The sequence below is a fragment of the Falco peregrinus genome, chromosome 2 (genome assembly GCF_023634155.1).
Source record: "Falco peregrinus isolate bFalPer1 chromosome 2, bFalPer1.pri, whole genome shotgun sequence".
Lineage (NCBI taxonomy): Eukaryota > Metazoa > Chordata > Aves > Falconiformes > Falconidae > Falco > Falco peregrinus.
In genome coordinates, this window is record NC_073722.1 from 106,001,425 (window position 1) to 106,013,429 (window position 12,005).

Consider the following 12,005-nt stretch of genomic DNA (forward strand, 5'->3'; position numbering starts at 1 on the left):
CAAAAGCAGAGCTGAGTCTGCCAGCACAAGTGTAATAAAAAACTCCCTCTCTTTAGGGCTCCATCCTCCTCCACGGACCGAACTGATGGCTCTGCTCCTAGTCCCCCAAGGCCATGCTCACTCTGCTAGAGCCCAATGTCCCTGCAGGGCTCCCAATACTTCCTTGGAATCGCCTTCCCTTTAAGCCAATTACAATAGAAAAACTCAAAAAAAATGTATAAAAATATAAAATAAAGTGCAGTGTTACGTTTTCGACACTTTTGCCTTGTTTTAATGAGCCAACATGTGGTTTTCGCTTTTTTTTTCCCAATGAGCAGTATTATACAAAATCGTAACTACGCCTAAAGCCATTTAGAAAACACTGAACATTGGCACAAAATGGAGAAGCCCACAAGAATTGACAACGAGTGAGGGGGACGTGGAAGTAGTCGAAGCAGTGGTTACAAACTCCATGGATGCTAAAAATATCAAAGGGTTTTGTTCCCTATCATCATTAGCACGTGGATACTAATTGCTACCTTGTTTAATCAGTGCCTTTGACTGAAATCCTAGACATGAATACAGCTGCTTCCAGTTAAGAGTGCTTTTCCCCCACGCTAGTGGTGAAGGAGGGTCTGGGGACCCCTTTCTCCCCCCTCCTTCTGCAGGGTGAGGCACAGGCTGATCTCCTGTTAGTTTTTCAAGATGGCATCGTAGGCCTGGTAGATGTACTGGGACACTTCGGGAGCTCGGCATTTCAGGGAGAGCTGCAGAGAGGAGAGGAGAGGTTAGCGCTGGTGCAAAGGCAGGCAGGAGCTTTCTACCCTCTCCACGAAGGCAACTGGAAACGCCTGACCTACAGCATGGCTTGGACAGGTCACGGACATGGCTGATGACAGTCACCCAGAATATTTCTGCTGGGTACTGCACTCTTCATCACCAAACTGCCTTTTCAGAGCTTGCTACAAGCAGGAGGAGGTACATCAAAGCAAGCTCCCACTGTGGGGTTCTCAAATTCCTTAACAAATGTAGGTGCCTTGCAAGCACGAAGGAAAGGGACATGCCCCAGATGCTGGGACAAGGGACTGACTTGCCCTCGTGTTGTAAAACCACAGCATAAACCTGGGATCTTTAATGATTTTTCTGCTCAATCCTAATGGACACAAATATGGCTGTCACCTCTCTCTAAAGCGAGGATCAGGCTGAGACCAGGCTTGTGGCATCAACCCTTATGCAAACACTTTAAATCCCTTTCCAGCGTTCACTTTCACCCCGCAGGTCCCCAGACCATGGATTTTTCTTGAAACTCCTGGAACAGCTTCCAACAGGAGATAAATCCTCCACTACCGGGGCTGCTCAGACACGCAGGTCCGCAGAAGGGGAGCAAAGTCAAAGAGAATAGCTACAGGAGCCCATGATGCAGAACAGAGCGCACCTTCCCACCAGCCATAGCCTGATGCCAGCACAAGGCCAGAGAGCCTCTGACATCCAGACAGCCGGTCTCCGCTGCAGGAACGCGGCAGGGCATAAATTTCTCCTTGTTTATAAGAGGGGGAAGGGCATCCTGGCAATGTTTTCTCGCTAATGTCTCCTGGCTTTATCTCTGGGTAACCTTGGCAAGTAACTGCTCGTTGCTGAGCGGGCATTATCCCAGCTCACTGGTAACAGAGCAGCGTAATTCTGTTGTTTCTCACTTTTTTTTCTAGTTCAGTGGGCATTCCTAACCCCTCAGTCAAATTAACGGATCTCCCTCAAAACAAGCATATTAGGCAAAGTGGGGAATGCAAGGAGAGTTAGAAGGATCCCGACCTGCACCATGTGCCCTGCACAGCCTGACACCTCACCGTGTAGTTCGGGTTCCCCGGCTGAATGCGAAGCTCGGCCAAGATCCAGATGCCATTGGTGAGTTTCAGAGACTGGTAGAGCATGTCCTGGCCCTCCACGTTCCTCTTGGCAATGGTGTAGACGTTGTTGTTCTGCAGTTTGCTGGAGACGGTGTCTTCAGAGAGAGAAGACAAACACATCTGTTAATTCACATTCATCATCTGCAGAGACAGAAGAGCCCAGAGGAGCGTTCCCAAGATGCAAGTGCACAAGGAAACGCTGACTTCTGTCCCAGGGCTTTCCCTGGCGACAGGAGCAGACATGACACAAGGAAAAATATCCAATTTGCTTCATGGACCCACCCCATTCCTTTCAGGCTGTGATCCCTTCTGAAGTACCTGCCCATCTTGCAGGGCTTTCACTTACTGCTCCCTGCTCTGGGTTGTACAGGACTTACTGCCTTTACCACGGCGAAAGTCTGCAGCTCAGTGGGTAAGAGGACTCTGCTTTATCTACAACCCCCAACAAGCCCCAGGCAGGTTAACGGGTAGGCAGGTGAAAGATGAAGGTAGTGAAGAACACAGATCAGTGCCTGAGGCTCGTTTGGGTCCCTGGTTCTGAGGTCCCATCCCAACCATGACAGCTCCCGCCTGCTTCTCCCACCTCTCACGCACAGACACTACTGGCTAAACTAATGTCCTACAAACAAGTAAAAATACTTTCCTTTTTTTTTTTTTTAAAAAATAGCAATCACTTGAAAGGGTAAAAAGCCACCGATATCTGTCTGTAGACATCATAGGGCTGTGATACAGTTTTAACACACTGTACGACCTCAACACTTGCAGAAGATGTGCGATTTCACCTGGAGACCTGTACAGATATAACCATGACACGGGTTATTTCTAAAGGACCTTTCAAAGAAACAAGAACAGAGGCAAATAGGCAGAACACAAAGACCCACACCAGCAGCCTCTGGATGCCAAGGGGTTTCTCAGCACAGTACAGAGCAGAGCAAACCTCAGTCTGTGGATGCCAGTAAAAGGGGCACGTTCACACACTGGGTGGAAGGCTCAGGGAGGAGGACTGCACACCTGATAAGCATCAATGGCAAATCCCATTCCTGGTGCCCAACAGGAGAAATACAATTTGTTCAAGCTCTGCCAAGGGCGGGGTGGAACACCCTGTCTGCGCTGAGCCATCAGCAGCAGGTTGGACGCTTCTGACAGAAAGCAAGGGAGAGAAGTGGCCTTAAAGCAATTTGCACCCAAAGCCAAGAGACTGGTAACATGGTAGCCATTTCAAGGAGGGTGAGGAGCAGGGCAGCAGCAGAGAAGCAGCACAAAGCAACCATGCAGCTCTAATCCATCCCTGCAGCTCCAAACACCAGGATCTGCTGGCGTCAGTGCTAGATTTGAGAACGGATGCAAGTCTGTGCTGGTGCACAGGGATGAGAGAGGGGACAGCAGAGTCTGTTCACGCACCAGGGAATGGTAGAAGCAGGAAAGAAAGGGCCCCACAAATCCACACACGGATGCAGAGACTTGCACCCGCTGCCTCTCCCCAGGGCAGCGTTGATAGTCCGAGCAGCGGAGCAGCTCTAAGGGCAGCACAGACCCTTCGCCCGCTGCTGGGCTGAGCCCCTTTGCTTCCCAGGCTCCAGAGCGGCTGTGTGCAGGTCGAGGAGGGTTCAGGCATCCAGATACCCAGACACACTCAGATTTAGGTTTCCTCTCTTCCCCAGTTACTATGGAAACTGGCAGATATAAGTAACTAATGAGATCCTTCGCTTAAAAACCCTCATTCCCTCTGTCTCCTCCTCCCACCTCTACTCCTCCTCTCTACAACAAACTCACCCAGATTACAGGGAAACAGGCAATGCCGAGCAGTCCCCTGCTCGCAGGGAGCGTGGCTGGGAGAGACATCACCCACTAGGGATGGAGCCCAAACTCCCATCTCCTTGTGCCCCCCCGGCCAGCATGAGCAGCCTGTCGGGCTTTGCGAAGGCACGGTGTTCAACACAAGCACTGGCTCATGGAGCGCATCCTTCTTCGCAAGGGACATTGATTTTGCTGGCTGTGGTCTGAAGCCCCTTTTGGACGTGTATCCTAGAAGTGGAACTGCTGGCAAGACTTGCTCCAGCAAGACCCCCTCCACTGGGGGATGCTGTCAGAGCAAAGGCATTCCCCCGGGAGCATGGGTGCAGGGTCAGAAGCAAGGCTGCAGGTGGGAAGCTGTGATTCTGGCAGCTGGGGGGGCTGCTATCCCCTCACGGTGTGAGGGCAGAGGAGGGGAGCACTCCTGCTGCCCGGGGAGCTGTGCTTTGGGGCCACAGAGGGTAAGACGGGGCTGCAGAGCAGCTGCTCTTAACGCCAAAGCCTGCAACTGTGCAATGGTACCTCTTGCAATTTCAACAGCCACTGCCTCTGCTGGGGGGCAGGATTTCCAAGCTGAACCTGCGTGTAGGGGGATACAGGGAGGGAAACAGGCAGGCAACTCCTAGGAACACCTGTTTTCTGCTCCCCTGCCTGACCTCAGTTACCCTCTAAAGAGTGCAAGAAACCAGACCAACACGCACCCTGTCTCAGCCTAACACCCAGAGCCATCGTGAGCAGGCTGAAGTGCTGATGCTTGGCTTGCCTGACTCCTCCTGGCCCCTCTCCTGGCCCAGATTTGGGGACTGTTGAAAGCCTACCCACTCTCCCACCCAGCAGCAGCTCCCATCCCTCCTGTGCTCCGGAATGTCAAGATTTTGGATTTTGGAGATCGAGCAGAGTTGCTAAGCAACAGTGCCAGGCTGTGTCTGGCTGAAGGCAGGACCGCTAATGCCATGTGACAGCACAGCCTTTTAAAAAAATTTTAAAAAATATTTTAAAAGTCACATATTTGCTGGTAGCAGAGAACTGAGCTCAGCTCTGAACGGAGCTGCTGGTTTCTGAGTGAGAGCTCAGCACGCACCAAAGCCCTGGTTAGTGCTCAGCACAGGCAGGAGGGCAGAGCTGTGCTGCCTGGGCGCAATGTCTCCCTGCACATGGGGTCTGGCGACTCTGCAAACCGGAGCCACACAAGTCCTTCTACAAGACGGCACGGTCTACATCTGACCTTACTAAGCAACTTTCCGCAGGGCTTTTTCTTTTGGCTCAGTGCTTATTCTCAAAACTCTCCTCAAGCACAATGTAAGGATACATCACCGAGGGCAGGGAAGCTGCTGACATCAGTTCATCTTTCAGGGTTGTTTCGGTTTGTCTGTTTTCCCGGTTTTGGGGTTTTTTTTCTTTTTAAACAGAATTCTTTACCCTACCTCAGTCCAACAACTAAATAGGACTCATGGAAACACAGGCATGCAGGGAAGAACAGCTGGACAAGGTTTTCTGCCTTGCACTGAAGTAGCCTAATTCTTCAACAGCACTCTCCTTCTGGGTAAAGCAAAGGACATGATTAAATCTACCTGTCCAGCTTAAGACCTTCACTTCCAAACTCAACCAGCCAAGACGACAACAGGAGTTTCCACAAAGTTCATTAGCAACTCAGAATCAACATTGACTATACATAGTTTTTGAACTTGGGCCTTCGTGGCATTTTGCAACAAGCATTAGATATCAGGAAGTAAAATTTAAATGACTATATTTTATACTGTAGTAGCCAAAAACATCCCCATGCCATTGCTAGCAACACCTGAATGGCTCTGAGCACCCAGCCAAGAACTGCATTCAAATACCAAACACATCTGCAGATTCTGATCCAGTGGGGAGGCACTTTGGCCAATATTATGACAGTACATTCATTTCCAAGACATGTCATATGCACGAGTTCTATAATTTATTAAATGATCAGGTTACCAGATTTGCACATACAGAAAAAAACACACCTGGGAAGCTTGCGTATGATTGTCCCTCGGGTTGTTCCAGCAAGAAAATCCAATTTCCCTTTGTTCCAGCATTAGCAATTTACTCAGGGGAGGAAAACCGAAGTGACCACTGCATACCAATAAAGCCACATTCAACTCCAAACACTACGGCTGCTGTTTCACACCAAACTGCAGAGCAGTAATTCACAAGCAAAACCAAAGTTCCTAGAGCTGCTGAACAGCACAGCAACTAATTGCCTCCAGTTTAAAGGCATTCGATCTCTGCGTGCACATCAGCTTGTCTTCTTTCACTCTGTGGGTTTGGCTAAGCAGAACTTAAAAACAGAAAAACACTTAGCTACTCTGATTTGCATCTTAGCTTAATGTAGTGGTCCTTTAAAATTTAATCAAACTTCACATGTGGAAAAAACAGTGTAAACAAGGCAAACAGCTTTAGTAATTGCTCAGTTGCAAGGGAAACCTCAAGTCGGTATAGTTGCACCAACAGCACCCAGATCACTTGAGATATAACAGTCTAGGAATCTATTTTCATGCACTAGATTTTTATGTTTTCATTAAAGAAACCCAAACTCAGTCAAGCACTGGATTCATAAGAGATGAGAATGCTGGGGTATAACCATGACCTTGTGTTTTCCTTAGCAGTTTTATTTCTGACTATGGTTTTCTCTATGGAACAATCCTCACCCCTGCCTTAGAGGGAGATGCACGAAAACAGCTCTAATGAATTTAGGATGTGCAGCACACTGAGCACACCTTGGCCCCATGACACAACTCCAGAGAGACTCGCTCCCTCACAGCCACACAGCTCCAGCCCTGAAGGACAGCTTCAGGCCAGTGCCAGCTCTCACTGCTGGAAACCTGAACCCCACATCCCTCATCCAGAATTAAGCACTCATCTCTGAGTCACTGGGAACTGTGGGAATACCTTCGAAGGGTCCAGGACTTGCTTTTTTTTGGAAACAAAGATGCTGGAGACAGGGACAAGAGTGGCAGTGCTGACTGTTTTAAGGGTACCTGCTCCTCATCCCACAGCCTGGCACCTCATCCTAGGTTCAGCTTGCAGTGCTGTGGGCTACCTGCAGCAGCCAAGATTTTCTGGTTCTTCCATGCCCTATTATGGGGTGAGCTGCCAGGGACAGGAGATTTTTCTGCCATCTCCATCACAAAACATCAAAGCTCGAGTCAATCCTATTTGGCTTGTCTTGTGGGCACAAGATGGATCTTTTACCTACAAAAGCCTGGGAGCACAGATTCGCACAGAAGCATCTCCACTGATGGACTGCGTTTATCTCCTTTTTGTTTGAAGGAACAAAAGAAAAAACTTGGGGAAAAGCCTGCAGTATTCACAGGAGGTGCCATAAGGTGACTGTTGCATGGTGACAGCCAGCCAGCCCTGGATGTACAAGAAATGCGCAAGCTGCTTTCTTGACAGATAAAATCCCAGCCCCCTAAAAACCTCTGTTCCAAGCCCATTTCACTTTGGTTTAAAGCAAAAGAAATTCAATTTTCAGTTTCTTCACTGAAGAAAATCAGCATGCCCTGTTTAGCTGCTTGGTAGGGCCTCCTGCATCTCCACACGTAACTTCAGCCCCACTTCTCACCCGGCACAGCAACAGCCCAGATCTGAGCGCTCAGGAAAGTGAAGCCTCTTTGCAGCTAGGAGCAGAAAAGCCAGGCACAGAGGGTGCAGGGACCACACTTCTGACCAGCCCTCTGCCCAGCAGCAGCCACGCACCATTGGGCACGCTCTGCTCCAGCTGTCCGAAGCCTGCTGCAGCCGCGCAGCTCCGTTTAAGTGGCTGGTGGTGCTGCGATTAGGGTACATCAGCTGGGAGCAGAGGTATTTTTAGCTCACAGCTAAATTCACGTCACTGGGCTGGAATCGGTTAGAACAAAGCATGAATGGTGTGGTGCATCCCCAAGCCTCAACGGCAGCTCGCCACCAAGTGGGTGGGCTCACGCTAGGTGTGAATTACTTATCCGAGGGGATGCAAGAGGAAGGATAACAATTTATGTGGCAGCTGCACACCTCTGGGGAGCTAGCAGTGCTTAGAAGCTTTTCGCCTGTGCTGAAGGGTCGCAAAAACCCAGCGTCTCCTAAGATTTAGTTAGGAGCTGTGGAAATCTGCAGACTTTGTTCTGCACAGCTCTGCCACGGCAGCTGTTGCATACCTTATTTTATGCAGTGATAGGAGAGCTGCACGCAGTGGTATTTCATTGGTGAACAATAGAACCACTGACAGCCCAAGTCTCGAGCTTTATTCTGGTTAGGCATCTCCTACAAGGAAGTCTTTTGAATATGCACCATCAAGTTCCTAAAGATAATATACCCAGAGCTGCTATTCTTGGAAGAAAGGAGGTGTCTTAAAACAAGGCTTTTTTCACTAGATTTAAATGATCAAGATTGGAAATCCTGAGAAACTATTGCCCTACTGCGGCACATGGCTAGACACCCAGCCTTGCTCTGGTATAAACCAGTAGCAAGATGGATTCAGCTGTCACAGAGCTCACCCAGCTTATTTCTCCTCTGCCCTGGTGTGCATCACCAGCTACTTGCCATGCTGCGAGAAGTCTCCATCCCTGAGGAAGCCCAACTCTCCCACATGGTCTGGAGTATGGCTGACCCTTCTACAGGTAAAACTTGATGCTCTTAGGATGGTCTGTACTGGAGGAGGTTACTACTTAGATGAATTCAAGGTGAGCAGCAGACTGAGTCAGGGTTGTATTGGTAGTTAAAATACAAGAGACTAAGATGAGCACGCAAGATTTCCCTAGTTTTCCCTTCTGCAAGCTATTGGCCTGCTCTGTGCCGAAGCCCAGGTGGTCAGGGAAGGAAACGGCCGATATAGTTGCAAGAGGGAGGAGGTGTCGGCAGCAGAAATACAAACGCAGAAGCTTCAAGCGGATGGAAGTGTTTGAAATCTGTTTATGAGACATGACCCACTTTCTCCCGTACATAAGCCAAAGAGCCTGACAGATCCTGCACGCCCCCGAGCATCCCGAGTGATGGACAGTGCCTGGGAGAGGCACTGCGTCCAGGGCTCTTGCTGAAGTGCTGAGACAAGCCTCTTCCCACCTGAGCCCTGGCAATGGCTGTGGATACCACTGCAGAGAAACCGCCCAGCATCCCCCATGCTCCCCCTGTGAGTTGTAATGTCTTCTCTACCGAGTACCACCAACTGCGGCAGGTCTGGGCAAGCAGCCGGGTCCTGAGCTGGTAAACCCTCCTGGAATAGGGAGTAATGCCCATCACTCCACATTTTCTAACATTTTCTTGCAGAGGGAGAAGGCAACACAGGCCAGGCTGCAACACTGCTGGTGCTCATCTTCCCAGCCACGCACCCCCAAACTCTCCCTCCCAGCTACACCCCCTGCTAGCCAGCACCACAGCACCCCAGCACCACACGTGAGGCGTTACCAGCATTTCTGATTTGAGACCCAAAGAGCCCTGGATGGCGCGGTTAGGGCACGGCCGGGGCAGGCAGCATTCCCGGCAGCAGCACTGCAGTGCAGGGGGAGAGGCTATGCCAAGCTCGGCCGGGAGCAAAGGGAGGACAAGGGGAGGCGCAGAGGTTGTTCTCACTTGAAACCCCACAGTGAAATCAAGTCATAAGGTCCAAGAGCTGCTATTTTTTTCCCTCTTGTGTGCTCCATCTTTTATATTCCAAAATAGTAATAATTATGAGCACAAAGAGAGACACGGTTTCTGTCTGCAATTGAAGCAAGAGGGTGTTCATTGTGTAATAGCAGACATGGGAGAATAAAAAAGGTTAGAGGCTTTGTAATCAATAGAGACACTTTTTTTCCTCAGTGAAACATAGCAGCTTTTGGTAGAATCACTTGGCTCCTGTCCAGAACCTCTTGAACAGGAGCAAAGCTGCTATGCTGGCCCCATTCCACTTTTATACACTCCCTCATCCTTCAGCAGTAGTAAGGTCATACATACAAGTAGGATGCTCGCAGAGACAACTAGACAGCTAAACCACAGAGCTGAACGGGACAGAGTATGATCAAAATGCATCAGTATATTAGCTAACAGCAGCGGACCAAAACTCTCCTCAAATGATTTGGCCTCCATAGATGTCAAAACACTTTCTAGCGTGTGTAGGGTTACTCTTTCACAACAGAAAGAAGAAAGCAGGTGCTGAAAGGTGAAGTGACTGGCCCAGGCTTATGCAGGAGGTTAAAGTCAGGGCTGGAACACCTTGCCTGAAACACACAGTAGCAGGACAGGATTGCTGAACGGCCCCAGCACTGTATTCGGCCCTATTTAAAAGAGAGCAGCTTTGCAGGGAAGCAAAGCATAAAAAAAGAAAACAAAAATGCAAGGTCCAGAATAAGAGGAAGAAACAGACAGGTAAAATCTACGATCTGGGATTTTAAATGTGCTTTTATGGGGACCCAGCTAAAGTTTTTGACTGAAACAAGCCCTAGGATCCAAGGCGATTCTATTCATAAGCCAAGGCTGTTCTGTTCCAACGCCCATCTATCCACTAGCCATAGACAACGCTGTTAATAAGGTGATGTCTAGTGACCATACACCAAAACTGCTCTCAGCGTGGTAGAATTCAGCTAAATTAAGCTACTCACCAGCATTCAGGTGACAGTCTTTAATCTGGAACTGAAGCTCATTTTCATTTGGAATATCCTTCCATGTTGCAAGGAAGACCTGGCGCTCTAGAAACGAGAAAGACAATCAGCACTCCTGGATCCTCAAAGGACTGTACCATTAATTCATTGCAGAACATTACAAGACAGACACACAGAAGAGCTTTTGGTCATATTTTTCCCTGTCGTGGACAGATCCAGGATTTGCTCCTATAACACACTCAGCCTCACCATAAAAGCAGCAAAGCTTTGATGGATTTTTGGAACCCCCAAACCAGAGACAGCTTTTACCATATAAAGTGTTTACAAATCAAGAACAGGCAGGATTTGACAAGAAGGAATGAGATCCACGCATTTAGGATTATGTTAGTGAAAGCTGCTTTTCAAGCAACTTCCCAGCCAATTCAAACAACAATTTAATAAAGGTGACCAGGAATACATGAATTACAGCAAAAGCTGTATGGGGGTAAATCCTAGACCCATTTGAGTGAATAAGACCCTCAAAAAAAGCCATCAAACCCCAAACCAAAACCAAACCCCCAAAAAATCAGCTTCAAAACAAACAGATCCATCCCTTTTCCGGCAGGGAGAATTAGAGCAGAGGACTTGGGTTCTGGTAACTACTGGAGCTGCAGGACAACGAGGACAGGCTACCAAACCAGATCAGCTGAGGCTGCTGAGATGCAGTGGCATGAAGGTCATGGCCAAGCACACGTGGATCACAGCTGTGGGACAACTGCACCCAGCAGCAGTCTGGCTGAAGGAGGCTGACCACAGACCGAAAAGCACTCACCCATTTTGCCATCCTCTACGAAAAGCACGTTGAGAGGAATTAGGCAGCTGAAGTAAAAGACATCAATGTTGTTTTTCACAGCCACCTGTTACAGAAGAAACAGGGGGAGTTAAAGCATCTCTGTCAGCTGAAAGTCCAAAGGGATCCCAAGATTTCGCACAGTCTCATCGCTGGAGCGCTCTCTCCAAGCAGAGGCCAGCCCTGAATGTGAAACTACCGGGAAAGATGTTATCGAGCTTCTGGGTAATTTCAGGCAAGGATCAGTCCCACCCCTCTGTGCTCACTCCATTTTCACTAAAAGCTGCTCAGTCTTCTGTGAGCATCTCACCACTTCAGAGCCATCTGCACTGATGGGGTCACAGCCAGCATCCTTGCTTTTTTCTGCTCTTGTTCAGCCTCTCCCTCCCCTCGCTTCTTCTACCTCTGAGGTATGTTCATACCCCTTGGCTGCACACAGCTACTATCACGTCTGTCATACTGCACGTGAGCTTCTTCATCACCCACCTCTGCCATCTCTTGTAATTCCCCAGCTCCAGACCCCTGTGTACTCTTTATTTTCACCCCCATTTCTTTATTTTTTGCCTCCTTGATTAGTCCTGTCTCAGCCCAGACATTTTCCAGAAAGCCTGAAGCAGGTCTGCTGCCTGCACCTTCCTCGCAGCATCTCCCAACTCTCCTCCCTTTACCTTAGTGAAAGTTAGATAGTGAAAACGTGCTGGGGGCCAATCTCTGGAAGAAGAATGCCCTGCTACAGGGCAATCAGGGCTGGTAAAAAAAAAAAAAAAAAAAAAAAAAAAAAATCACTTGACAAAAGACTTAATTCTCAGTGTCATTAAACTCCACCAGCCAAGGAGATGCACTGGACTGCCTGCCTTTTATCACACATGCTTGCCACATTACCGACTAATCTCTGCTAACACAGAGAGCAATCTCCGT

The 12,005-nt window shown here is 48.9% G+C and overlaps 1 protein-coding gene across 3 annotated transcripts in view; it reads right to left on the reverse strand.

The window, feature by feature from the left end:
* Positions 1 to 243: 243 nt before the first annotated feature.
* AP2B1 (adaptor related protein complex 2 subunit beta 1) overlaps positions 244 to 12,005 on the reverse strand; it is an 81,123-nt gene continuing 69,361 nt past the window's right edge. For all 3 annotated transcript variants that reach the window (XM_055794149.1, XM_055794150.1, XM_055794148.1), the window contains 4 exons: positions 11,070 to 11,154; positions 10,259 to 10,345; positions 1,824 to 1,978; positions 244 to 746 (listed from right to left, as the gene is read on the reverse strand). In XM_055794149.1, the coding sequence (XP_055650124.1) occupies positions 672 to 746; positions 1,824 to 1,978; positions 10,259 to 10,345; positions 11,070 to 11,154 (402 nt within the window). In that variant the 3' untranslated portion in view covers positions 244 to 671. The remainder of the gene's footprint in view (positions 747 to 1,823; positions 1,979 to 10,258; positions 10,346 to 11,069; positions 11,155 to 12,005) is intronic.